The 27560-nt window shown below is 53.4% G+C and overlaps 8 protein-coding genes across 8 annotated transcripts; 4 read left to right on the forward strand and 4 right to left on the reverse strand.

Moving 5' to 3' along the window:
* Positions 1-417: 417 nt before the first annotated feature.
* CTHT_0044700 (uncharacterized protein) lies at positions 418-780 on the reverse strand (the record flags this gene model as incomplete). Its single annotated transcript, XM_006694796.1, has 1 exon — positions 418-780. The coding sequence occupies one exon, from the start codon at positions 778-780 to the stop codon at positions 418-420; it is 363 nt and encodes a 120-aa protein (XP_006694859.1).
* A 3100-nt stretch (positions 781-3880) lies between these two features.
* CTHT_0044710 (copper amine oxidase-like protein) lies at positions 3881-6123 on the forward strand (the record flags this gene model as incomplete). The annotated part of the gene is made up of 3 exons (XM_006694797.1): positions 3881-4180; positions 4233-5601; positions 5696-6123. The coding sequence occupies 3 exons, from the start codon at positions 3881-3883 to the stop codon at positions 6121-6123; spliced, it is 2097 nt and encodes a 698-aa protein (XP_006694860.1).
* A 512-nt stretch (positions 6124-6635) lies between these two features.
* CTHT_0044720 (RNA polymerase II transcription factor B subunit 2-like protein) lies at positions 6636-8252 on the reverse strand (the record flags this gene model as incomplete). Its single annotated transcript, XM_006694798.1, has 2 exons — positions 6636-8044; positions 8117-8252. The coding sequence occupies 2 exons, from the start codon at positions 8250-8252 to the stop codon at positions 6636-6638; spliced, it is 1545 nt and encodes a 514-aa protein (XP_006694861.1).
* A 437-nt stretch (positions 8253-8689) lies between these two features.
* Positions 8690-9692, forward strand: CTHT_0044730 (uncharacterized protein; the record flags this gene model as incomplete). Its single annotated transcript, XM_006694799.1, has 8 exons — positions 8690-8737; positions 8820-8860; positions 8952-8967; positions 9034-9099; positions 9160-9262; positions 9324-9389; positions 9446-9524; positions 9584-9692. The coding sequence occupies 8 exons, from the start codon at positions 8690-8692 to the stop codon at positions 9690-9692; spliced, it is 528 nt and encodes a 175-aa protein (XP_006694862.1).
* A 2621-nt stretch (positions 9693-12313) lies between these two features.
* On the reverse strand, positions 12314-15164 carry CTHT_0044740 (uncharacterized protein; the record flags this gene model as incomplete). Its single annotated transcript, XM_006694800.1, has 2 exons — positions 12314-14679; positions 14762-15164. 2 exons carry the CDS (start codon positions 15162-15164, stop codon positions 12314-12316), a joined length of 2769 nt encoding a protein of 922 aa, XP_006694863.1.
* Positions 15165-17169: 2005 nt separating this feature from the next.
* CTHT_0044750 (uncharacterized protein) lies at positions 17170-18279 on the reverse strand (the record flags this gene model as incomplete). The annotated part of the gene is made up of 1 exon (XM_006694801.1): positions 17170-18279. The coding sequence occupies one exon, from the start codon at positions 18277-18279 to the stop codon at positions 17170-17172; it is 1110 nt and encodes a 369-aa protein (XP_006694864.1).
* A 2313-nt stretch (positions 18280-20592) lies between these two features.
* Positions 20593-22530, forward strand: CTHT_0044760 (homocitrate synthase-like protein; the record flags this gene model as incomplete). Its single annotated transcript, XM_006694802.1, has 9 exons — positions 20593-20643; positions 20755-20845; positions 20904-20955; positions 21023-21030; positions 21092-21192; positions 21257-21272; positions 21356-21538; positions 21656-22295; positions 22359-22530. 9 exons carry the CDS (start codon positions 20593-20595, stop codon positions 22528-22530), a joined length of 1314 nt encoding a protein of 437 aa, XP_006694865.1.
* Positions 22531-24271: 1741 nt separating this feature from the next.
* CTHT_0044770 (uncharacterized protein) lies at positions 24272-26608 on the forward strand (the record flags this gene model as incomplete). The annotated part of the gene is made up of 4 exons (XM_006694803.1): positions 24272-25114; positions 25200-25281; positions 25438-25731; positions 25797-26608. The coding sequence occupies 4 exons, from the start codon at positions 24272-24274 to the stop codon at positions 26606-26608; spliced, it is 2031 nt and encodes a 676-aa protein (XP_006694866.1).
* Positions 26609-27560: the final 952 nt, after the last annotated feature.

Genomic DNA, 27560 nt, shown 5'->3' on the forward strand with positions numbered 1-27560 from the left:
TAATTGGGTATTGCTATATCTTCTACGTCTCCATTTTTTTAAGAACAGTCGGGACTCACTCCGGAGTGTGCATATCGGCCTGCCCACTACCCAAACCATTTCTCATAACATTCCTGGAAAATGAGTCGGACACTTGATACCAGTGTTTGAGGCCCCTTGTATTCATTTTGCATGTCTTACCCCCGAGTTAGTTGCCAGAGGACCGGGGCTCATAAATCTCCACTTTCGACATCAGCCCAGTCATTCCAATTTTGCAGTTCACCTTACCCTGCAGCGTTTAAAGACGTTTCATCGGGTGAGATCGAATAGTTATTCTCGTGAGCTCATAACTTGCCCTTGGATCATAGAGGATATAGATACAGATCCTACATAGCACGTGGGGTATACACCGGAGGCGGATCCGCAGTGACATCCTGCTCACACCGCGTATTCGCTACCGGTCGCGGTCGACGGACCATTGGTCATGGATGAGGGAGTCTCAGCGTTTTCTTCAGCAGCGTTTGATGTTGTGTTCGATTCTTGGTTCTTGGGATCGGTGGTGGTTTGTTGAGTGGGGACATCGGAAGATGGTAGTATGAGAACAACTAGGCGAAACAGGAACTTCGAAGCGGAGTACGCAATAGTAAGCCACTCCTTGATATTGTTTTCCCTGCTCCAGTTGGTCAAAGTCCTCCAGGAACTGATGGGAGAGAGGCCGAGGCCCTGATCGACATAAGGACGAAGAGTGAACTGCTCCACAGATAGGCGCTGTACAACCACCATTCGCGACGTTTTTGACATTGTGGGCTCTCAGGCGAATAGTTGAGAGGGTCGTTGATGACTCCGACAAACCACATAAACAGGAGGATATCCGCTAGATAATGAGTGAAGATAGCCAAAATGGCGGCGGTCCGCATGTTCTTAGAGTTTCCTCTCCGATTCCCGTTTCGAGCTCGTCATTAGCAGCCTTAATGGAAATGCAAATCATCTTGCAAAAGTTGTGGAAGACATCGTGTGAGCATTCTAGGCTCTGTATACCACTCCTGATGGAATAGTTGGATATGGCTCACACAGATGTCATTGCGTGCCACCTGGAACCGGCATAACGTGATTACATAAATAGCGAATAAATATTGATCTTGATTTGTCTTCCCAGACTTCCCAGCAGGATATTTAACGGTGACGAGGTCTCCCGGTAATATGGCTGTTGCGGTTGATGTCGGCAAAAGTCCCGGCTGGGAAAGGAAAGAAAAATATGTAAACGTTGAGAATAAAGGAAACTCAGAATATTTTCCAAGAAACATCTGGGACGATCAGTTGTGTTTATGAACAATGCTCGGACAAGTCAGACGCTAACCAACCCTTATAAACAGACGTAGCAACTATGTCAGCCTTACATTAGTATAATTATAAATACCATCAATGCCATTCTCTGCTGAATGTGAACCCCGCAGCCCACGCATCAGCGGTCGAGGGTGCCTCGGCTACAGCCATCCCATGGTCGAATCAAAGTCCGGGACCTCTAATGACCTACGTCTAAGCTCGATAGTATCACTGTACAAGCACAAGAGCAAAAGTCAACAGATGTCTTCAAAACAACCATTACACTCAAAGTGCAGAACTACACTCGAAAACATCAATATTACAATCCACAACGTACGCCAAAACATCTTCCAAACTTACAGTACTAACAGCAGAACATTGTTAGCGACGAGCGGTTTTGGGTCGCTGCTTGACGTGGTGCTGCCAGATCGCGAAGCTTTTCCGCATTGGGTCCTACTGACAAGCTCAAGCTCAACCTGAGATTATTTCATTCGTTTGTGTTCTGGAAAGCTTCCGGCCCGAAAACTGGGGGTTGGCGTTCGACTTTGAATTGCATATGCAGAAGGGAGGGTTGCTTAGGAACGTCTTCTGAGTTCTGGAAACTTAAGTGGCAATACTGGGACTGGGCAATATTATGTCGGAAGCACTCGGGTTTTTTTCTTTTTTTTTTTTTCTTTTTTGATTTACAGTGTAAACGCAGCATTCTGTTGATAAGATAGCAGATGCCGTTTGATCAGTTGATGACCTGATGTTTGTCGGAAGCCAATCGGAAACGCCAAACTTAAAATCCTCTGGCCCAACAAGCCCCGCCATTGCCCAGGCGCCGCGTCGTGTGCTTCGCGGAGAGCACTCACAGAGGTGGATGAAGAACTGAGCTCATAGATCTAATGGATGGCAATGTTGTACCTACTCCCGAGGATAGCTAGCTCAGGGGTCCACGGTTCTAGATCAAAGACGGAATCCCGTCTGTTGAAGCAGCCTTTTGGAAACGATTACCTGGGAAAACCCAAAGTCAACTGAAGCCGTCGAAAGCCACATCCGCTCTACACGTTGCTGCTCCACAGATTCAAGCCACCAGTGGCTGGTGACGGATGGGGGGGAAAGGCCCAGAACTCGAAGACCCAACGGATCGAGATCCAAGGTGATGTTTCGCGGAGGATTCCAGGGCCCGCGGTTCTACTGTTTCATTTCCCCAAATCTTTGATGGTGGCATCGACATCGGACACAGCAACATTTATCGATGCTGCCGGGCGATCAGCACATTCTCTGTCATCGCAAAATGTAAGAGAAAGCGGCGGATTACCATGTTGATGACGATGTCACATTTGGCATTTTCAATGGATCTAGCATTGGCGGCTCCCCGAGCCTTCCCGCTGTGACTCGTTGCAATGACCCCCCGAAGTCACTGTCTTCGCCCACACGACCCCATTGTCCCCGGCTTTAGATCATTCGCGAAGAATTACACTTACGAAGAATTGTGTCTCACTTTTTTACGATCGTTGGCAGCGCTAAGGCGGCCAGACCCAGAGTCGCCGATGAATGGAGTGCAAACTGGGCAAAATGCTTGTCAACAAGGTGCGGTAAGAGATAAGCGTTCCCTTATCAAACACCAAGTACGCGATGGAGCCCCGCGACTCCGAGCTGACCCCGAATCTCGGGATTCCCTTGCTCTCTTCCACGTACTGCCATTAGCCATTGACCAATGCTTCGATGAGTCTTGGATACCATGTGTGGTGCTCACCCAGCTTCTCAGGGCTCGCGTTTCCATCGGGATGAGAAGATGGAAGCTGGGCTTGTGTGGGCACGAGAACGGAGACCTGGGCCCGGGATGGACGATGACGCATTGCCAAGAGGACATACCTGAGCCTTTGACGACTCCGGAGTCCAGACATGCCCCGCACTAGCCATTAGCGCGGGGTGCATTTCTCTTCTGGCAGGATTCTGATCACCAGGGTGTCGCTGATAAGAGCCCCTTATCGTAGTGTGTGCGTGCGTGTGTGTGTGTGTGTGTGTGTGTGTGTGTGTGTGTCGGAGTGCGAGACCGCGAGTTTGTGTGCGACGCATGCTCGTGGCGTTGTGATGCTGCGCGTTGTGCAGTTTGACTGCCATGCACGGATTCGTGGAGACACACCATCGCGGGGAGAGGCTCCCCTTGGGGGTCTCAGGCCTTCCTATCCCGGAGCCATCCATCCATCCATCCAGAGGAAGGCAATGGTTTGGTCTGACTGATGTCTTCCGAAGATGCACACCTGTCGTCCTTATCGCAGATCAACCCCGCCATTGACAAATGAGCACACTCCATGCTTATCGATGATGCCCATGGATGCTGCCAGCGGCATCGGCCTGCAATGCCGATGGTGGGTGTGTGAATGGTATGTGGTAATGGTGAGGAGGTGGTGACGGGTTGAGGGACTGCGAGATGTATCCGAACCTCGTCGATGGCGGAAACTGTATATAAGCCTGTCTTCCCATCCAGCATCATGATAAGGAGGCCTCAGGCGTTTTCAACACAGAGCATCTGAACACGCACTCTCTTCTGTGGGCCCTTTTCTCCCTTTCTTCTCCCCTCCCTCTAACCATGACCATCAACATTATCCCTCACCCTTTCGACCCGCTGTCAGCGGCCGAGATTGAGCAGGCCATCTCGATCGTCAAGAAGGCCCACGGCAATGACCTCTTCTTCAATATCGTCTCGCTGCAGGAGCCGCGCAAAGCCGAGATGACGGCTTGGCTGCAGGCCCCTGAGACGGCGCCGCGGCCAAAGCGCGTTGCTGAGGTCGTCGTCATTGCTCAGGACGGCAAGGTCTTTGACGGCCTGGTTGACCTCACTTCGGGTACCATCACCAAGTGGGATCTGCTTGATGGCGAGCAGCCGATTGTATGTCCCTTCTGAACGATTGAACGAGAACGACGGGGGCTAACAGTACTAGATCACCATGGAGGAGCTCCAACTGGTCGAGCACGTCGTCCGCACCGACCCTAAAGTCATCGAACAGTGCGTCATCAGCGGCATCGACCCCAAGGATATGGACAAGGTCTACTGCGATCCTTGGACCATCGGCTACGACAAGCGCTTCGGTAGCAAGAAGCGCTACCAGCAGGCACTGATGTATTACCGGCCGGACATCGACGACTGCCAATATCAGTATCCTCTCGACTTCTGCCCCATCTATGACGCTGAGCAAAAGAAGATCGTTCATATCGACATTCCCGAGGTCCGCCGCCCGCTGAGCCGCGTCCCGCCGGTCAACTACCACCCCGCCGGAGTCGAAAAGAAGGGTGGCTACCGCACCGACCTCAAGCCCATCTACATCACGCAGCCGGAGGGCGTCTCCTTCAAGATGACGGGCCGCTGGATGGAGTGGCAGAACTGGAAGTTTCACATCGGCTTCAACTACCGCGAGGGCATCGTCTTCAACAACATCACCTTCAACGACCATGGCGTCGAGCGCCCCATCTTCTACCGCTTGTCTCTCGCCGAGATGGTCGTGCCCTACGGCAACCCGGAGCACCCACACCAGCGCAAGCACGCCCTCGACCAGGGCGAGTACGGCGCCGGCTACATGACCAATAGCCTTTCACTTGGCTGCGACTGCAAGGGCGCCATCCACTACCTCGACGCGGACTTCCCTACCCGTGCGGGCGGCGTGCGCACGATTAAGAACGCCATCTGCATCCACGAGGAAGATAACGGTATCCTCTTCAAGCACTCCGACTTTCGCGACGACTCTGTCATCGTCACGCGCGCCCGCAAGCTCATCATCCAACAGATTTTCACGGCGGCCAATTACGAGTACGCCGTGGCGTGGATCTTCCATCAGGACGGCACCATCCAGCCCGAGGTCAAGCTCACTGGCATTCTGAACACCTACAGCATGGACCCGGATGAGGATACCAAGGGCTGGGGCACCCAAGTTTATCCTGGTGTTAATGCACACAACCATCAGCACCTATTCTGCCTGCGGATTGATGCCAATGTCGACGGGCCGAAGAATACGGTTTTCGTGAACGATGCCGTGCCTAGTGACGCGCCAGTCGGCAGCCCCGAGAACCCCTACGGGAATGCCTTCTACTGCAAGCGCACAAAACTGGTCACCCCGGCGCAGGCCAAGACCGATTACGATGGCTCGACCAGCCGGTCGTGGGAGATTGCCAACACCAACAAACTGCACCCGTACAGCAAGAAGCCTGTCTCCTACAAGCTGGTCAGCCGCGAGGTGCCGGGCCTGCTACCCAAGCCGGGCTCGCTGGTGTGGAAGCGCGCGCCGTTTGCTAGGCATGCGGTTTGGGTTACGAAGTGTATGTCCCTTCTCTCCTCTCCCCCAACCCCCCCCCCCCTCCCCTCGCCTTTTTCCCTTAATCCAAACAACCCCTCACTAACTTGCGCGTCTAGACCGCGACGACCAGCTCTACCCCGCCGGCCGCCACGTGCCTCAAACATCAGGCGAAAAGCCGGTTGGCATCGACGCCTGGCTTTCGGAGCCGGGAGTGGCCGACGAAAACATTGACAACGAGGACATCGTGCTGTGGCACACCTTCGGCCTGACACACTTCCCCGCACCCGAAGATTTCCCCGTGATGCCGGCCGAGCCGATCACCCTCTTGCTTAGGCCGCGCAACTTCTTTGAGAACAACCCCGTCATGGATGTGCCTTTCTCGTACTGCCGCGTGCCGAGCCAAGTGCGGGATGGCGTGCCCGGGTGGGATAAGTACCGGTTGGTAGATCGGATTAGCAAGTTGGCTTTTGATGAAGGGAAGGAGGATGGGGAGAAGAAGGAGAAAGAGGTGAATGGGTGCAAGGGTGGGTGCTGTGGGAAGTAAATCATCATGGGGATGAGGGTCATGATGAGCAGTGAGCGACACATGTGTGTTATCTGTATGGATTTAGTGTTTAGAGGTTGATGATATCCTTTAATTTTTTTTATGTGTAAGATTTTTTTTTCTCTGTTTATAAGTACATTTATCTCCGGAGAAGAGCCCCGAATTTCAAGCAGCAGGTTGATTGGCGCATATAGTGAGATAACGGTCTGTTTTTGCTCAATCTTGTCTTTTCCCATGACCTCCTCGACATACAGCTTAAATAATTCCTAGCACTTAGAAGCCAAGCTAAAACGTATGATATTCTTCTATGAAAAACCTGCAGCCCAGACTCCATTCCCTTACGCCTGCTTGCCTGTCCAGTGACCATTATTACTCTCGTCAAAGTGTACGAACCATAAATACTCAAACAGTTTTACCCTTCATCCCTCTTCATTTCTAGTTTACTATTTACTCTCATAAACCCTCCCCCCCTTTCTCCTCCCAACCTCCCCACCCAACCCAACCCAACCCCCTTAACCCTCCTTCTTCCGACTCTTCAAATAATCCCTCAATTGCTCGAACTTACTCGCGAAAAACATCCTCTTCCGATCGCTCCTCCACACCAATACCCCAATCTCCTCGGCATAGCCCGCCAGCGCCATGTACTCCTCGACATTCTCAAAATCCTTGAACAAGAACCCCGGGCTCGTCCGCATCCGCTCATTCTCCAACTGCCACAGCCGGATCTGATCTACCACCGTCGGCGGCAGAACAGGCCTCCCTGCCGCGGCTGCGGCACGAACCATCTGCTCATGTGCGTGGCTGGCGAGGTAGGATATGATTTGGTCGGCGGTGATGCCGAAGCTGATGGCTCGCCGAATGGATTCCCGTGTCAAGCGGCCTGTCACCATGCCGGCAAAGCGCATGTTGAGGTGAGTAAAGAGAGCGAGTACGGCAATTTGCAGTGGGGAGGAGGTGTAGGCGTAGAGGCGGTAGTTCGTCTCGATGATGATGGAGCCCTTGTGCGCGGAGGGGTCGGCTCCCCCCAGGGAAGAGGCGTCGTTCGCGGTGTTGTTGGTTGCGGCGGTGAAGCCGGAGGAAACGGAACGCAGGGCGGATGCGGACGAGGTTAGCGTCGTAGCGAGCCGGGTCGGGAAGTATTGCCGCGTGTCTTCGCGCGGGATGTAGATCAGGCCGAAGTCGACCAGGGCTGGGAGCATGTTGCGCCGGGTTTCGGAGAGCGCGTCGGTATCGTAGGCGCGGCCGAGTTCGAGGGAAGCGAGCATGAAGAGGAAAGAAAGCATCTCGATGCTATCTGGCTTGGTCGGGGGGGCATTTTTGGGGTCAACTCCGGAGGCTGCGGCCGCCGCGGCTTTTGCTTGGTCGGCGGCTTCTAGCCAGAGGAGGAGCAGCGTCCAGACTTGGGCGTTGGCTTCTTGCAGAAGGAAGGTAAATCCGGCTTGGGTGATACCAATGCCGGTTTTGGTGTCCGGGCGGCGCTCGACGAGGCGGCCGGCGAGCAACAAGTCCTTGACGCTGGCCTTGGGCCCGCCACCGCCCATGCCGCCCGGCCCGGCGTCGCCGTGCACGGGAACACTGCTGACCACGTAGTGCAGGATATCCTCCCACTTCTTACGCGCATAGTTATCCAGAAAGGCGATGTCGATGCGCGGATCGACGGGCAGCGAGCTGGGCACACCGAAGCTGTTGTGGGCGGCGCCGCCCTCGAGAGCCAGGCGTAGGCTGTTGCGGAAGTTGGTCGTCAGCTGGACCTCCTGAGGCCGGTCCTTGCCGGGAGGAGTGATCTGGACGATGTGCAGGGAGCGGAGGATAGACAGGGCGCGGTCGCGATGCATTTTCGCCTCGGGCCGCACCCAGACGTCGAGGTCGGACAGCAGCATCGGCTGCGGCATGTACAGCAGCGCCTGGACGAAGACCTTGGCTGCGGCGGTGAGCTGAGTTTTTTTTTTTTTATTGGGCTTTCTTTTTTTTTCCAGACAGAGGCTACACATACCCAGCGGCGGCAGCATACGCCGGAAGATGGCAAAGGCGGACGACGGCTGCTGGTACAGCTTCCTAAAGGTGGTGCCCGGCAGCTTCTCCAGGTAGTCGGAGAGCTGGTACGACTGCGGCACGGCGGGGATCGACATGTTGCCAGATGTGTCAGATGATGATGATTATTGCATTCTGAGCTATTAACAGAGAAAAAGAAAATGAAATGAGCCCGCGTTATGCAGCGAAGGCGTCTCAATGCTCGTCGTGGGCGGGTTCCAACTCTCGAGTTTGGCCCGCCAGCCAGAAAAAGCAGGGTCAAAAGGCGCTGCAGCCTTGCGCTTGAGCGATGTCGAAGATCTGCGACGCGGACTCGGGTGGCTCCACGCGTGAAGTGGGGCTGCAGGGGCCTCAGCGTGGGATATGTAAGTAATAGACAGTGTAACGTGTTACTTTATCGATAAGACCTTGGTATCAGGGTAAAGTACCGATAACTGCCGAGCCGTTGCCGCAAGAGCATGTCAACACGACCGACGCTCACTCATCACTCCTTATCAGCCGAGTCGAAACCGTGTTGGTGAATTCTGACGTAGCCATGGCCTCCAAGACGCCTAAGTTGCCGCCCGCGAGGTTTGTGCGCTCGGTATGTTGAACTACGGACTCGGAAATGAAGGCGGGGGGGGGGGGTAACTTGACGAGGGCAGTACTGACCTCGAACTTGAAAGGTCCTCAAGTCTTTCATGCAGGACTCGGGCCTCGAACCACGGTAAGTCTTGTCACATCCGTTTTGTCTCGTCCGTCATGAAGTTACGTTTCAATGGCTCAGTTGTAACGGCCGACTAACACGGCCTGAACAGCCTCTTTGGGCCTCATGTGAGTTAAACACAGGCCCAGTTGAACTCGTGAGCTTTGCTTACACACGTGTGCCTGTCCCTCCAGCTCCGTATCACCAATGCTCAGGAGGGCCGCGTCGACTTTGAGCTGGATATCCAGCCTCACCACACGGTGTGTTCTCCCCTTCAGTCTCTGTGGAGTTTGCGCTGACTGTCACAGAACCGGCTAAAGATCCTCCACGGCGGCACCATTGCCAGTATGGTCGACCTTGGAGGCTCCCTGGCTGTTGCTTCCAACGGCCTCTATGCCACTGGCGTATCCACCGATCTTAACGGTGAGTGGGAAGATGCTGACTCTCTAAGAGTTGTGGGCAGTGGACTGATGCATCATTGCAGTCACTTATATCGGCAGCGGCGGCAAGGTCGGTGACAAGCTCCGGGCAACTGCTGTTCTTGACAAGAGTGGGTTATCTGTCTGATGTTGTCTTTGGAATTAGACTTAACCTTGTTGTTTCCAGTCGGCAAGACTCTTGCCTATACAACCGTCACCTTCTACAATGACAAGGGTGAGATGACCGCCAGGGGAAGCCATACAAAGTAAGTATTCCTCCACGTTTATGTCACGTACGACAGCCCTGACCAATGTTCCGATCTAGGTACGTCCGCGCAGCCTGGAACCCCGACCTCCCATTATGGCATGCCCCTGAGGGAGCGCCAGTCGCCGAGGAGGAGCCTGAGGGCAACGGGGAGGCCAAGTCTAGCTAGTTTGGTGGGCAATGAAATAGGTGTATGATGCATGTCCGAAAACCACGCTTGGGTTACCCAGTTGAGTTTCTGTTATCAAGCATTTGTAAATAAACTCATAGACTTCAGCGAAGCAGTGGAAGACATCTCATAACAAACACTTGACCAAAAAGGAAGAAAAAAAAAACCAATAGAAACCCCATATTCAGCCTGCCATTTCCCCTCGACGACCGCTTCCCCCACGTCTCAACCCCTCCCCCCAAGAAAATCACACTCCATCCCCTCCACTCCCAGCCTCACACACTGCACCACCACCGGCTTATCCATACTCTCTCGAATCCCCTCCATCCTCGTCCCCTCTACGCCCCCCTTTACCCCGCCATCTGTTTCAAACCCGACCTTTTCAAACACTAACCTTCCAAAATCCACCGGGGGCACGCCATCACTGTCCCAAAAGTCTTCGACGATCCATTCCGCATGGAACCCGCACAACGGAGGGGATTGATCGGAGAGGTTTATGGTTTGCGATCGGTGCGTGCGCAGGTTGTGGAAGATTATATGCGCCGAGGTGAGTGAAGTCGCTGTGACCGTTATCGAGAGGGGGTCGCCGGAGGATAAAGGGAAGGTGAGGAGGTAGCGGGCGTATTGAGGGTACCATTCATACCTTTCAATGATCAGTCATCATTTGCATGGCGGGTGTGAGATGAAAAGGGAGCTTACCAAGCCCAGTATTCCCTCCCGCCTTCACCTCTTACCAAAAGATCCACCCCCGCCTGCAGAATCACACCGGGGCAGGCCCGCTCCCCGTCGATGCCCATCCAGGCTGAGACGGCGTAGAGCATGCCGAAGGAGCCATCTTTACTGTTATTTATGTCTGAGTCGTTGGATGATGGAGGAGAAGCGTGGATCTCGGGGAGAATGATGGTGCCTTTGACGGTGCGGTAGCCTGCGCCTGTGTGCACGGCACCGGCCCAGTTTTTGGACCAGGAGATGGTTTCTTTGTCCTTGTCGTCGGGAAGAGTATCTTTCAGGTTAGTAGAGAAGCTAGATTGCGTGAGGTTGAGGTTGCTTGTGTGAGAGAGGAGGGTTTCCAGACGTCTGGGCAGGCTACGGCGACGGTGTTGGGTGGATGTCTGTTCGGGTAGGGAACGGCATTGGGAGTTAGATATGGCGATCGCTTGGGAGAAAGGTATCGCTAGGTAGAAAAGGAATGATGTGATCAACGAGGCTAAGGTAAACATGTCTCAGCAAGGAAGGGATCAAGAAAATATGCAGAGCATCAGAATGGCAATAAAATAGCATGGATGTTGGAGATGAAAACTGGCTGTGTTTGGCAGTACAGTGAAGGAGATGGAAACACGGGAACATGGCATTTCGGGGGCCTCGGGAACTTATTGCTAAGGCTTTTCTGGAGCACAGGTGTTCGCGTAAGACGATCTTGAGCACAGGAAACATAAATGACCAAGTCTTGAGATCACATAAACCACCTTAGTACGGTCATCCCCACGTACAGATCTAGATTTGTGCTTAGGATGTCCAGGTATACGATAACACAAGGGTTTAGTTCAAGAGTTTTCGTTGAACGAGAAGTACTTGGCAGCAGCAAAAATGTGTGACAGCCCCTGATTTCATGACTCCTCCAACCCTCCCTTTTTCTGTGATACAGTAAGTTGTCCGTTTACCCTCAGACAAACATATCTTCCCTGGATAGGAGCCTGTTGCTGCTTCATTCGGTGGGCTATCATGCCAAGAATTCATCATTCTCTCATACTTACCCTCTCATACTTACCTTTAGATTTCTACGATTTTACTCGGGGCATTTCACACATCACATCACAGCACCCCAAGACCACATCCACATGCGGCAACACAAATCCATTCACTAAGTGTCACTAAGGGCGCGGAGCTTCCTTAATGTCTAAGCCTAAGCCCAAGTCCCATAACGTTGAGTAATACCAGAGCGGAGATTCTCATTTCTCATGATCCATCCATCCATCCGTGGAGGAGGGGCCGTCTTCAGAGAGGTAGATCCTCTTACTCAAAGTAAGCAAATTTTAAGACACTCAACTCCATATAAAAACACGTTAAGTCCTCCGCAATATGCTCGCGCCCGTACCCTAAAACTCTAGAAAATACCGAAATACCGAAAATCAAAAACCAGACATACCCTGACACTAATACCAGTACATGCCCGGACAAATCCCAAATTATCTCGTCCCTCAGTCAAAGACAATCTCGACTACGATTCTCATGTTCCATATCCCAGACATATCTACGTAGGTTTGGCTCCGTAGAGCTCTCATCAATCCCAGCTTCCCATACTATCCTCCACAAGATGCCTCATAAAGGGCGCTGTAGCGCGCAAATGATAGAAAAGTTTTGCTTGGCTCCGCAGGACGATAGACATAGGTTTCGTGTAGGATGCATAAGCCGACACTTCATCTGAGTTGTTTCGTCGCATCGACTTCAGTCAGTGTAGTCGGTGCATACATCGTTCCGTCTGATTCGCATGCTGACCCGCTGTTCAGGTAATTTCTTGTTGTGTTTGGTTCAAATTCCATCCCAATATCCATGCTTCTGTCAGATCTCAGTGGAGATGAACCTGGATAAATCTCGATGAGTGCACGCTGGGGACCCAGAAGTTAAAACATCTCGCACTCCTCCTCCTCCTCCGTATCACAATCCTCGTCATCAACCCGACGGTGAACCTGTGTACCGGTCGTATTAACCGAGGTCATGCTGCCATACGAATAATTCCTGTTGTGGCAGCGATGCACCTGGGTGCCCGTAGAGTTGACGCTCGCCGAGGTCGTCCCGCTACTGGTATTGCGCGAGTTATCCGTGGACTCAGAGTTCTTCTTGGCGTGATAAATCTGAGCCTGGGTGGTGATCCTGATGGCAGAGGCCTTGTATATGTTATTGTTATTGTTATTTTTGTTTCCCTCTCCGTAGATGTCGTTGATACTGCTATTTTTAAAGGAAGACAATGGGAGCGGACAGCGCGGGCGGTAGGGGCTGGTGGTTGTAGCAGCAGCGGGCTGTTTGCCCTTGTCGGTATTTTTCTGAGTGCAAGTGGTGGTGTTCTTGTTGATGAGGCAACCGAACTGTTTCTCGGCAGCAACGACAGTGGCAGTGTTCAAGCCCTGAGGCTGGGGCCGGTGACGACGGAGGAAAATGCCGGTTTCCAGAGGCATCTTGTACTCCATGGAACCGCCGGCGACAGTGAGATGAGCGGAGAGATTATGAGAAGGCATGCGCTGCTGGTTCTGTTGGACCTTTTGCTCGCGGCAGAGGTAGACAAACTCCTTCTCCTTGATGTGCTCCTCTTCGACACCTCCAATGACAACACCCATCCCAGGCTCACTCTCAGAAGACTGAACAACAATCTCAGTTATCATGTTCGTATAAGGATTCCTCGCAATAGCCTCAGCCATCGCAGGATTGCTACAGTAGCAATACCCCTTGCCCTTATGCGGACCAGTCTGGTCGCCAAAGGGCGTTTGAGCCTCTCTGCGGCCGAATGAGCCCAACCACTGCTCAAGCATGGCAACATCATCCTTGCGTGCGGCAATCTTGGCCTGCATCTCGCGCTCAAACTGCTCGGCACGATGGATCTCTTCCTGGATCTCGCGCGCCGCGACCTCCCATTGCCTGTTCTTGTAGGCTTTGACCGGGTTGAGGCTGAGCTTGCGGGGAGCCGTAGCATTGACAGGCTCAAGCTTGATGACCATGGGCTCACGAGCGGCAGCCATAGTGACCTTCTTCATGAAGTCGGTGTTACGGGTAGTAGTGCCGATGAAAGGATCCTCGTTCTCGTCTTGAGCCGAGGTCACGGTATGGGTCTGAACTTGCTCGTGGGCTACCTGCTCAGCGGTTTCACGAGCAGCATCAGCCGCCTCACGCGCAGCACGACGCTCCAAGACACGAGCCTTGAGTTTGTCCATGAGGGTCTTCGCATTGCGAATGCGGGTAGCAATTTCCTCCGCACTCTTGGGAATCAAGTTATCCTCGCCTTCGCGCCCAGGGGTATACTCAGGCGTGGCGGCACGGAGCTTCTCGGGCTTAGGGACATGACTGGTCGACACAGTGGGGGAGTAGGCGAAGTTGTCGTGCTCACAGCAGAAGCGGTGGCCGGATTTTGTGTCGGGCAGGGAGTCGTCGGAGTTGTAGTTGTCGTAGCCGGCAGCATGGTCGTCGGCATCATCGCCATCGAAGTTATACTCTTTGCCTGCATGGGCATAGTAGGAGCCATCCTCGGAGTTGAGCTCACTGACATCCTCATTATCATAGTACTCTTCCTCAGCGTAGGTTTCATACGCGGTCTCATGAGCATAGTAGGAACCGTCTTCGGAGCTAAGCTCACTAACATCATCGTCATCATGCTCCTCCGACTGAGGGCGGAGATGAGCCCCCGCGTCGGGTTGCTCACGGCTGAAGAAAATCAGAGCCGGATCGACACCACTAGGCAGCAAATTCGCATTTCCAGCGCGGCGGGCAAAATCAGTCTGCCACTCATGCAGCGACCGCAGGGCCTCATCGGTCATACAGTACTCCGCGAGCACCTCAAAGACACGGGCGGCGACGATCTCACCATCATCATAGCAGCCCATGCGGGCGCGCTCAAAGTTCTGAGGATCCAGGCGCTCGCTCTTGACGCGATCCTCCAGGGCCATGAAGCGGCCGGTCCAGTAGTGCGAGGGCATGGGCAGAGAGATGTAGCGCGGGTCCGTGAAGCGGGGGTCGACCTCGATCAGGGAGACAGGAGAGAACTCGACTGGAACAATGTGCGGGGGCTCGAAGCGCGTAGAGATTCTACCATCAGCACTAGCACTTCCGGTGGGAGTACCAGGCTCAGATTCAGTAGAATTGGGCTCGCGGGGAGCATTCTCAATCTCGGCGGTGACAGGCTCAACAGCAGAAGTACTCTCAAGCAGCGGGAAACACACAAGCAGACCAGCAATCTTGGCTCCAATACGGATGGCACGGTCAACGACGGGGGCCGCGATCACTGTGAGCCTGGATCTGGGCCAGGGAAGCATCATCAAGAGCGAGGGGAACGGCAGCCTGCTCCCTCGCCATATGGGCCTTACGGACATGTTTGGGCACATTCCTCTTGAGCTTGTTGCGCGTCTGGCGCAGCTTACTGGGTTCCTTGTTCTGGGCAGAGCGGGTGCGAGACACCTTGAGCTTGTTCAGGAGGTTCTGGAGAGCGGCCTTCGCACTCATCTTAGTCTTCTCATTAGTCCTGTCGAGGATAGAAATCTTGTTATTGCGATACCTAACGGCCTCAGCGATCACGACCGCAGTCTCGATGGCCTTCTCTGCGAGGCGGGCGATACCACTGGGAGAGGAATCACCGAGAGAATCCATGAACTGGTCGCTAGGGTTGGTGATGTACTCGACGATGACGTCGCCGACGTTGTAGTGGAGATAGGCCGAGTGACCGCGCTTGGATTGGGCGCCGCTGATGGCGCGTCGGATGAAGGAGGCCATGGATGACGATGGTCGGTACCTCAGGGTTCCTTGCGTTCAGATAAGATTGCGATATCCGGAGAGATTGTCAAGCCGGATATGAGAGGTGAAGAAGAAGTGAAGACCGCTGAAGCGCGGAGCGTCGAGGGCAGAACGCGGCAGTCCATAGCTGACAATGTTTACTTGCACAACGACGCGATGCGTTCAGCGGTGATTTGATAAGTCGGTTTAGATGAGTGGCGTGAGGTAGCTTCCGACGGAAGATGCAACTTTTTGTTTGATAGTGGGTCTGATAAAAGGTTAGTTTGAGTCCCAGATCAAGCAGAGGCAGGCGACTTTGACTGCCCAAGCGCCAGGCCAATCGACCTACGGCGTGTTGTTGCTGAGGCAGGTTGAGATTAGTAGTATATGATTGAGATCGTGGTAAGATAGAGTTGAGATCCGTTGAGACGCGGTTCAGCTAGTGACGTAGATTTGCTCAGTCCGTACTGGTTAGCCAGAATTCATGAGAGGGAGATCTTTTTCTCAGGCGCCCGGAAGTCCCGCGCGAGGAAGTCGGATGAAGAGGCAACTTACCGAGTGCTTTTAACTAGATAGGTTCAGGGGCACGTTAAGTTAGCTGTATATCACTGTATATCACGTGTTGAAGTAATAAGAAAACGACAAGATCTTGAAAGAAGTCGGTGGTTTTGTGAGATTCAGATGAAGAACTATTCAGAGAAGTCGGTTCAGTTGAAAGTTGTATGAGAATAAAGTGATCACGATCACACTCGAAGCGCCAGAAGCTCGGACGCGGGAGGAATTTTAAGGGAAGATGACTTACTGAGTGAAGTTAAGTGATGGGGAATGAGCAGGAAAGTAAGAAGAGATGAGAGAAGCTTGGCGAGGTTGAGGATGAGGTGAGAGATATCTAGCGAGAGTGAAAGGTCAGAAGCGGGGTGTGAAGAGAAATTCAGGTGAGACGCGTCAGGAGCGGTGGAATAAGGCAACCGACGCGCGTCAAGTGGTGCGTGGACCAGACGCACGTAGCTACGCGTGTCGAAGGCGAGCGTGTCAGAAGCGTGTGAGGGACGTGTCAAGGACGTGTTGGGAGTGCGTGTCGAGGCGTATGTGAGTGAAGCGCGCTGGGGCTCTGGGGGACGGGTTGAGGGCGCGCACGAGGAAAGGAGAGTAGGAACTTACCAGCGATTGTTGAGTAGAGAGGTCGTTCCAGCAATCTTCCAGAGCGGATATGACTAGAAATGATGGCGCGGAGGGTAAGAACTGATGCGCGCGGTAGATTCAGGCGAGTTCGGATGACAGCGATGGTGGCGATGATCGCGATCTTACTGCCAGGAAGATAGTTTGGAAGAAAAGAGGAAGAGAGAGAGAGAGAAGAAGGGAGGAAATTGAGAGGGAGGGGGGAAATTATTTCTGGGAGAGGATAGGCCAAATGTGGAACCAGATCTGGGTAAGATCTAGAACAGAAATTGTCTACGGGTTCAAATTTTTTCGTCTCCAGGGACGACAGGATGTTTGTAAACAGATGATAGCGAAAGTCAAGATGTAAACAGATAGACAGTGGTCGAGTGTGACGGCGACGGTGAGGTTGCGGAGCAGGAATGATGATTTGAGGTCCCTTGTTATAGCTCCAAGATGGCGACCGTCTTCAGTAAATTAAGATCCAATCCATGAACAAGACATGGATCAATTGGAAAAACAAACACGAAAACAAAAAAAAAAAAAGAACAGATTGTGTCCATCATGTTTCAGGAACAAGGTCTTTATAGTATTAATTCTAGAGCTGCCTGATCCTAGTTATCCGAGTCTCACTGTACAAACCATGCATTGCCTGATTGCTCGATCTAAACCCATGTCAGACCCAATCCAGAAAAGAAGCGCCGTCATCTCTCATTGCAACTCATAAATCATTACAATCCCTCGTAAAGCGTGCCTCGTACCCTACCGTTAGTGCTCCTCCGCTCTCCCCCAAACCCCCTCCTCCCCCCTTCCCCCCCACCCTTCCCCTTTAAACCATTCATCTACCCTAATTGCGAAGTTCCAGCGCCTCATCCCAGCCCTCGATCTTGAAATAAAAGGTCTTGTCCCCCTCACCGCGCGGTATGGGATTACCATTGGCATCCCAGAGGTCGCGCTCCGTGTAGCGGACGTTGCCATCCCAGTCCACGAGGATGATGGTCTGTCGCTGCGTGCCGTACAGACCGGTCTGGAAGCCGTTAGGCTGAGAGTCCTCGGCTGGGGGGACCGCCTCCATAGCCTTGCCGCGGGCCTGCGCATCTCGGAACTCTTTTTGGTGCGTGGCCTCGCCGAAGGCCGGGATGAAAATCGAGTCCTTGAGGTGGATCAGGCCCTCCTCGAGGTCCATGGTGTGGTCGGCGGGGAAGTTGTCCACGTCGAGGATACGGAAGAGGTCCTCGACAAGCTCCTCCTCAGTCGCCGACTCTTTGGCCGCCACGTTCCGTAGCATGTCGATACCTTGCCGGATCTTGGGCCACATTGGCTCGTCGCCCTCCTCGCCTGGAGCAACGTAGATAGCATTACTCAGGCCGTGAACCTCGCCGCGGGTACCACAGATCCAGGGCACCGCATCGGGATGGTCGACGCGATTCGATATGATGGCCAGAGGCTCGATGTTCTTCTCTCCCTTCTTGCCCTCTTCTCCAGCCTCTTCCCTTCTTCTCCTGAGCTTGCCACAAATCAAAGAGAACCCGCCCACGCCCTTGACGCCGCCCTCATCCAGCATTCGATGCACGAACTGGCGAGTTGACTCTCGCGGATCGGCGGCTAGCCAGGCAGTAACCATGCCGCCGCGACTGCGCTTGGCATGGACGGGATGGGCAGCATCATGAGTGTCAGTTTCGCGGTAGTTGGTCAAAACCGCAAAGTTGCCGCCCTTGGAGATGCCCAGCCAGGTTCCTCGTTCAGGTCGTTGGAGGTCTCGGCTTGAGAGAACATGGACTTCTTGAGGAGCACTTGACCCGTTTGAACTTTCGTCCTGGCTGCCGTTAAGGTAGGGTTCCGGCTTGGTGGTCCACCAGTGGAGCTGGCTCGTTGGGCGGAGGATAAACTCATCGCGGTTGTCGATGATGATGATCGCGTAGCGCGGATGCGCCGTAGTAAGTAGAGCGATGCACATAGTTGTAGAATAGACTGTACCAATGGAGAAAGATACTTTTTTTTTTTTCGTTGTTGTTATTGTAACTGCTGGTGTTGTGGTCGCAGAGACCTGAGAGCTCCCAAATGCTGGGGGGCTTCCGTTCCCCTTATACGTTTTCCGTTACGCTATGGACGTATTCCAAGTGGAGCGGCGTTCGGCCGCCAAGCACCCAGTTACTTGCAGCTGTCTGTTCACGGTCCCTGGGTCCTGGGATTGGGTGTTGCTTGTGCTGTGTGTAACTTGTTGAAAATGCAATGTTGGCCAGCGAGCGGCCTGACGAGATCCGACCGAATGGATCCCTCAATGCTACCCGTTCGTTGGGTTGCTTGGTGCAGCAGAGTGGCTAGTACTTGCTGTCAGATCGAGCGATAGCAGATCAGGCCACATCAACGTCTGCGCAGCTGGCAACACGCGAGTCTCTGTCGAGAGTGTTGTAGTCACAGTCTGCAAAGAGTCCATGGAAGGGTTAGAAAGGGCAGAAAATCACGTTTCTTGTGTGCTGGAGCTGGCTTCTTTGGAGCAGATGATGTTCACAGCCATATCAAGAGTGCAACGTCAGCGGTGCGAGCGCATGTTTGCATGCAGTTCTTCTTGTTCATGTTATCCGTTCTTGACCCCTTGACCACCAGCTAAACTTTTGCCCAGGCTGGGCCAAGCAGGCCCAGTGCGCCTTTGACGTCACGAGGCAAGGGGCAACTTGGCGAGGACCACGAGATCATGCAGTTTTCTCCTTATCCCCCAGATTTTCAGACGCCGTGGCACGGACCAGTTGAGGGGGCCCAAGTCAGCTCCATCCAACAGCGGGAGCTGGTACGTACTCGGGGGGGGCTCCCTCGTCTGCTTAACGGGGTACTTCGTCAGGGACATCCTAGCAGACTTCTCACTTCTCAGCAACACCAATATTTGCTGGCCGCGGCTGTTGACCAGCGCACCGATGCAGCTCGGTGGCATCGCAGGTCTCCACGGCAAAATGGCGGGGCATATTTACAGGTTGATGCCGGTTGCCGGCCTTGGCTAGCTGAAGCCGACGAGTCTGGAGCCGTTCCGGCGTCCGAGTCGAGTCTTTCTTTGGTTTCCAGTCCCTCAAGCTTGCCTCGGAGCCCCCGCGCCGACTCTACGCTTTCAGAGCTCAGCCAACAAGAAAACTGTCGTCACATGGCATACCCGCTGCAAAATCGACAAATCGCATATGCCGACAACATGGACAGAGTGGGCTTTTGAGTGTTTTTGGTTTGCTCAATACATCTGGACTTGCATGAAGCAGCTCCTCCTGTTCAGGTAGACCACTGCTGCGTGATGGTATGCTATGTACAGGTGTTTTTTCTTCAACGCTTTGCCACAATAGAAAAGACTGAGAGCGCTCTACGAACAGCCAAGACCGCAACAGGTGATGGCTGTGGTGCGACGTAGAATTCATCGGGAACCTCTGGTAATAGCTAGAATCCGACAGAGTCTTCTTGCTTACAACAAGCTCATCTCCATGTGCCGACGAAACCAATTCATCTCAAACCCTTCCCCCTAACGCTCGTCGGCCATCTCCGCCATTACCAGCCTTCACAAAGATGCGGCTCGCCGCGCCGTCTCCGAGGGACTGCCCGTCTTGCCAGCAACCCAGTCATCCAGGAGGTCCAGTGGAGGAGTGCACTGGCCACAGAGAGTGGGATGTGTGTGGGCTGGATTCGCTCAGGTTTTTTGTGGATGGCAGATCTTGGATGGATCCCTTGGCTGCCTTTGGATCTGGGCCAAACCAACGGGTAAAAGCTCGGATCACCCTTAGACACCGCCCGCCAACCCTGCAACGTGACGCATTTGGCCGTTTTAAAAGGGGCCCAGCCAATCACAGCCTGTCATTCTGCAGCATTCTTCTCGAGTTTGGGCGGCCGGACACCCATCTTTTTTTGTGCCACTGCGGGGTCCCTGACTGCTGAGAACGGGAAACGCTGCCGGTGAAAAAAAATCTGATTGACTCACCAGAACTGGGAGGGGCTCAAGGAGTCAAGGCCGCCGACTATTTGAGAGCGGCATCGGTAACCTTGTGTTTTTCCCATCTCTCCTCATTGCTCTTCAACAAATTTCCCCTCTCCCCCAATTCGTCTTGATTATTCTGGTTGCAACTCCCTTCCAATTGCACCGTTCTTGTCCTCTGGTCTCACGCAACACACAAAACACAAAAACAACACACACACACACACACACACACACATACGCGCGCGCGCGCACATCCACCCAAACAAATAAAAAAACAAACAAACAAACAAACAAACATCACAATCAGAAATTACCATAGCCAACATGTCCGGCAACGGCGCCTGCAATGGCACCAAGAATGGTGTCTCCAATGGGGTATGTGAATTAGCCGTCCTTATCACTTATCGCTGCCGTCATTACCACCCTCCACAACCACAGCCTGAGCGTCGTGATCATACATGATACTCATCGTTCATTCTACTCTAGAGTGCCTACTACCGCAGCAATCCCTACCAGCCTGTGCCGGACTTCCTGTCCAACGTCGACAAGTTCAAGATCATTGAGTCGACTCTGCGTGGTCCGTAGCAGCCATTGAACGCCTTTTCGCCGATCTGTGCCGCTGACTCCTGTCACAGAGGGCGAGCAGTTCGCCAATGCCTACTTTGACACTGAGACCAAGATCAAGATGTATGTTATCCTTCAGAAATCCCCCCGCCATGAGCCAATTGATCGTCAGGTGCTAACCTTCTCTCAGCGCCAAGGGTATGATCTCACTGCCCCGCTTGTCCGCTGCGTAGCCGCTAACCGCGCGCCCCGCCCACAGCGCTTGATGAGTTTGGCGTCGACTACATCGAGCTGACTTCGCCTGCTGCCTCGGAGCAGTCTCGCCGGGACTGCGAGGCCATCTGCAAGCTCGGCCTCAAGGTGCGTTTTTCCTTTCTTTTTTTTTTTCCGTGCTGAATTGGAGCTCAATGCTAACTCTTCGCAGGCCAAGATCCTCACACGTGAGTCACCGATCTCGGCGCTTGGCGCTTGACCGCCCGGCACACCGCCTAATGTACGCTAATGCTAACGCCCCACCCCCCAGACATTCGCTGCGACATGCGCGATGCCAAGCTTGCCGTTGAGACAGGTGTCGACGGTTTGGATGTTGTCATTGGCACCTCTAGCTTCCTGCGCGAGCACAGCCATGGCAAGGACATGGCCTACATTGAGAAGACGGCCATTGAGGTGATTGAGTACATCAAGTCCAAGGGCCTGGAAGTGCGCTGTAAGTCCTGCTCCCCCTCTCACTCTGATCCTCGTTTACATCCCGAGATCCCCGAGATCTCCCCGATGCAACAATGTCCGGACGAAATAGGATGTGGGGCGCTAACGTCGAGCGCAGTCTCCAGCGAGGACTCCTTCCGCTCGGATCTCGTCGATCTCCTCTCCCTGTACAAGGCTGTCGACAAGGTCGGCGTCCACCGCGTCGGTATTGCCGATACCGTTGGCTGCGCGACCCCCAGGCAAGTCTACGACCTCGTCAGGACCCTGCGTGGTGTCGTGTCGTGCGATATCGAGACGCACTTCCACAACGATACCGGCTGCGCCGTTGCCAATGCCTATTGCGCCCTCGAGGCCGGTGCCACCCACATCGACACCTCCGTCCTTGGTATCGGCGAGCGTAACGGTATCACCCCTCTCGGTGGCTTGATGGCCCGCATGGTCGTCACGGCCCCTGAGTACGTCAAGAGCAAGTACAAGCTGCACAAGCTCAAGGAGATCGAGGACATGGTCGCCGAGGCTGTCCAGATCAACGTCCCCTTCAACAATCCCATCACTGGCTTCTGCGCCTTCACCCACAAGGCCGGCATCCACGCCAAGGCCATCCTCAACAACCCCAGCACCTACGAGATTCTCGACCCTGCGGACTTCGGTCTTACCCGCTACGTCCACTTTGCTTCTCGCCTGACCGGCTGGAACGCCGTCAAGACAAGAGTTAAGCAGCTTGGCCTGTCCATGACCGACGACCAGGTCAAGGAATGGTATGTAACACGCGCTTCTTGGGCTCTTGGTACAAGGAAGTACTGACAATTTTTTTTTCACAGCACTGCCAAGATCAAGGCTCTGGCCGACATCCGGCCAATTGCCATCGACGATGCCGATTCTATCATCCGGAGCTTCCACATTTCGCTGCAGCCGCAGCCGCACCGGCCTTCTGAGCCTGTTCCCACCGACGAGGTGATTCCCGCTGAGGAGGAGCCTGAGCCGGCGGCTTGAATTAAGCTGTTGTTAATTTAGGGGGGGGGACGATAAATGATCTATATGACGGGAGCCTTTTTTTTTAATTTGCTGCTACACTCGGCCGCATCTTCTTCTTTTCTTCATATTTCGTCTGGGAGTTGGTTGAGTAAAATCTCATCATGGATGGATGGAAGGGTTCATCAAAATGGCGGTGCTTGGGTTGAAAGGCAAAACAAAACGGAGAGTAACAGAACGTGTGCTCGCATTCAAAAAAAAAAGAGGTGGCACATAAAAAACGGAGCATGCACAAAAATGGTTTCGTACTTTCTCAAGTTGCATCTGTTAGGTAGTCAAAATGAAAAGCCTGGCTAACGGGTTCAAGGTTTGGTTTGCCCAAGAACTGGTTGAATCATTCTGTGCGATGGTGAGATGAATGCCCGGTTGAAGCAGAGGTCCAAGATACTGAAGTTTGGGAGTAGCAGATTCTCGAACCAGAATGATGAGCTACGGACAACAATATCTTGGATACATCATAGTCACTTGACTACTATACAGCTATGCTCGAAATGCCCTTCTTAGAAAGCTAACCGCCGATGACGGACAGCTGCAGCCTTCCCTTCTCAGCACGATCTTCGCCAACATGGAGCTTGTTTCATGAGTTCCAAGACAGTGTAACTGGAACCTCTTGACCAAGGTTTCAACCAACCTAAGATCATCATCATCCATCAAGTGAGTAGTGTCAGATGGCCTCCGGTCGGCCCGCCACAGGCATGGCATCCAGTTTTGCTTACCTAAGGTGCCCTGTGTTCATGTTGTTTCAATCACGTCCTGTGATGCTGACACATTATGGAGCACGCAGTCCACTAGGCTGACACCAAGTGCAACTTACCGAGACGTGAGAGTTACAAGCCTCTCTCCCCCGCTCCCGTCACACACACACATCTACACGCACACGCGCACCTTTGCCAACGCACGGGCCACTCTTCGTGCCCCTCTTCAAGCCTTTCCCTTCTCGTGGAAGCCCCCACCTTTCCCTGTTGTGGATGACTGATCCAGTAAGTGGGCTGTCTTGGCTCCCTCCAAAAAAAGTTCCAAGACCCTCGTGCCGACATCCACTCACCCTATCCAACCAACGAGGGCGGTTGGGTGAGAGCACGCGACTGGGCTTGGTTCTTGTGATTCGAACAAGCAAGCAAGCAGGCAGGCAGGCAGGCAGGCAGACAAAAATATGGGAACGGGATGGAGGGATATTTAAGAGTTTGTCTCATCTCATGTTGGTTTATCTGATCTCACCACCTTCTAGACATCCATCAATACAGAGTTGAGCTTCATATTCTTACCAACAGCCCGGTTGGTTCGAACTCAAATCTAAAGCAGTAAAAAGCTCGTGTTACTGTTACCCTTAGCGCCTGTATCAAAGTGCAAGTTCAGCTGTGACCAGTAAGCGCTTGGGTTGTAAGAGGCTGGCTGGTGAGTGGGTGAGCGACGGAGCCCCGCGCAGCGCAGGTGCTGAGAAGAGGGGCAGCCCAACGTCGTATCAGGTTGCGTTTTCTTCGTTTTTCTTTCGTTTCTTCTGCGAGAGTTCAGCTGCGCGCTTTCTCTCTCGTCTCAGCTGGGAATGAGTTTCGAGCACTGAGTGAGGGGATAACGAGAACAAGAAGAAACTTTTCTTGACGATTTTCACCTCTTGCACACGACGATCATCGACTTCATCCTCGCTCTTAACTTCGTCGCATTGCTGATCAAAACCCGCCGACTTCCGCGAAGCTAAGTTAGAATGGGTCGACGTTCCCGTTCAAGCTCTTCTTCTCCCAGCTCCTCTTCCAGCTCCTCCGACCGGCGCGGTCGCAGTCGCGATCGCAAAAAAAAGTCCAAATCTAAATCGCGCTCCCGCTCCGGCTCGCGCGACGACAAAACCGACCGCGTCGAGCGCTGGGTGCGCAACACGGCTGCCGCAGCCGCCGCCACAGCCGCTGTCGTCAAAGCCGCAAAGTCTCGTAGTCGTAGTCGGAGCCGCAGCCGTTCCCCAGAGGGGGGAGGGAGAAAAAAGGTCGAGAAGGAGGAACGGTACGAGGTGATTAAGGAGAGGTTTGAACGAGATGATGATCACGTTTATGACTGGCGGGATGAGAGGAGACGCAGGGAGGAGGCATACATGGCCGGGGGGTTGCCCCCTGCACCTACGCAAGGGGGAGGGTATAGAAAAGAGATGGAGATTGAGATTAGGCGGGAGAAGGAGAGAATCGGGAGGAGTCCTTCGCCGCCGAGGGTTTATGACCGTCCTCCGCCTGCTAGACCGGGACGATATGACGACGATGATGATCGCTACGGCCGTCGTCCGGCCTCGGCGTATGGCAGGAGGAGAGACCCATCCCCGCCATATGGGGAGATACCCGGGCCCGGGGAGAGCATGTTGCCTCCTCCCCGGTATTACGGTCCGCCGCCGGCGGAAAGAGAAACGGAGGTGGTGTTTTCGAGGAGAAGGTCAAGGAGCAGGGAGAGAAGGGATGAGTGGGAGGTTGAGGACGAGTTTTATTCGAAGCCGGGGAGAACGAGGCTGCCAAAGAAGTGGTGCAGTGTAAGGGCGGTGGTGGAGATGGGATATCCTTTTGTTGAGGAGGTACGTTCTCACATGATTGGGGGCATTTCGGATGTAGAGCGATGGAATGGGTTGTGGACAAGAAAAGAGGGCTAACATGTCATAGGATGATTTCGTCGTCATCCAGCGGGCACTCAGCAAGCGATTGATCGAAGACTTGTTCAGGTTGAGTGCCAGGTATAGGGACCGTAAGTCTTCCTTCTTCGACTCTCTCCTTGCAATCCTTTCCTCCCTCCCTCCCTCCCTCCCTCCCTCTCTCCTCCCCCTCTCTCTACACACATACACACACACACACACATGCACACCCACCCAATCACCCAACCCATCCATACTAACATCTCCAGTCGACCGCGAGGACAACGACATTATCTCGGAACGCATCGAGCGCTATACCGAAGTCTACGGGTCCAGCTCGGCTCCCGGCACACCCATCTCTCCTCGCCCATCAGGCCGCTATAGCAAACCCCCCATCATCATCGCCTCCACATCCCCTCACCGCCGCACCCCTCCCCCCGAGGATGTTATCAAGCTAAAACAAAGACTACCACAGCAACTATCGTTCACGACGGTGGCAGTCACTACTCCTATTCTTCCTCCTCATCCTCATCTTCCTCCTCCGAAAGCGACCGCGAAAGCCGGTACTCCAAGAGCAAGGAAAAGTCCTACAAAAAGAAAAAGAGGCATTCCTCTTCTAAGAAAAAAGCTCAAGAAGTCAAAGAAATCGTCGTCTATGAATCCTCGATGCGCAAAGAGGAATCTGCCCCGGTTACCCTGGGCTTAGTCGGCCTGGCTGAGGAAGAAGGTGACAAAATCCGCGCCCGCAGCGTCTCTCGCTATCGACACTCTTCTCGTCACCGCGAGCGCGGCCACAGCCGTAGTCGTAGCCGTAGTAGGGAAAGAGATCGCAGCAAGCTGCGCGTCGAGCACGAACGGCAGAGTCGCAGCCGCAGCAAACACCATCGCACGACTTCTTATGCAGGCACAACCCACCTAACAGTCGAGGGACATCACTCGCATAGAAAATCTTCTCGATCAAGATCACGGCACTCACGTGCTCGCTCCAAGGCGCGCTCATCCTCCTCTTCGTCGTCCTCCTCCAGCAGCCGGTCCCGCTCCCGCTCCCGCTCCCGCTCCCGCGCTCGTAGTGGGTACACCGAACTGACGATCCGCAAGCGCAAGTCCTCGTCTCGTCGGCCCCGGTCCCGCTCACGCAGCAGTTCCTGCTGCAGCTCACGCTCCGGCCGGAAAAGCACGGTGGTGAGGGTCGAAAAGGTGGAGAGGAGTCGGTCTGCGTCGAGGAGCAGGGGTAGGGCATCATCGGAGGGAATTGTTAGGGTCGAGAAAGTGTTGGGTTCTGGAGGCGGGGAGGTCGTGGTTTATGATGCTACTGCTGCTGGGGCTTGCTCGGACTGTGGGAGTTCGAGCGGCACGGAGGAGGTGGTAACTGTTGATGATGGGGTTAGGGTTGAGAAGAGGGGCGGGAGGATGTATTGGAGTGTACCCAAGAGAAGATAGGGAACATAGATGGATGAGGGTTAAGAGAAGTGTTGACCGGGGCTTTAGATAGTGAGATCTGGATGAGAGGGGTTTTGTTAAGTTTTTTTTTTTTTTTTTTCATTTGTTTACTTTTGCTTATAATCTGTTTTTTTTTTTTTTTTTTTGTTTTGAAGAGGTATGTCACTCGAGCTATGACTGTCATGACAGCGATGTTTACGACCATTGAATACTTTCGACATCGTTTCCACTTTGGGGGGGTGTATTGACGGAGATATTTTAATACCTGATATTTAGAAACTGGTGAAGGCTTTGTTCAGATATGAGGTTCGAGTTACCGTATGAATAGACCATGTATCCACTGGAAGGTCTCTGGCAGAATTCACTGCAATTGATAGACAAACAATCAAACAATGCCTCTTATTCAAAGTTCACAGAGCTTGTACGTTAGGGTATTTGCTTGGGAATATCCCTATGTGATTCCATCCGGATTGACTGACTGATAAAGCGTAATGTTCAACGACTCCCTCGAGAGGTTGAACATGGCTGTTAATGAACTGTTGCTCAGCTGTAGTATGTCATCAATAATTTCAAAGTGCATACATATATCGCCTTCGCTGTTAGAAAGACTGGCCCTTCGCTGTATCTTATGGAGGGACAGCTTTTTGCAACAGGTGATCGACTGCTCAGCTGACTGTACTTTTGTTGTTTTCAATTTTATTTACACTTCATCCCAAGCCATTCATGCCGAGTACGCCGTCCGAGGATTAGCACATACCGTCGGAAGAGGCACCCGTGACGCCAACACCGAGTCTCATCACCAATCTTTATTCTGATCAAAACCAAAAGAGGTGAGGACAAGCAAGAGAAGCTAGCTACCTGACAACCTATTCAAAAGAAAAAAAAGTTTATCCTACAGCATCTCGACTAGAGAAAGCTGGCCTCCCTTGTAGTTTCTCTGGCGCATGGACCA

The sequence above is a fragment of the Thermochaetoides thermophila genome (genome assembly GCF_000221225.1).
Source record: "Thermochaetoides thermophila DSM 1495 unplaced genomic scaffold scf7180000011818, whole genome shotgun sequence".
Lineage (NCBI taxonomy): Eukaryota > Fungi > Ascomycota > Sordariomycetes > Sordariales > Chaetomiaceae > Thermochaetoides > Thermochaetoides thermophila.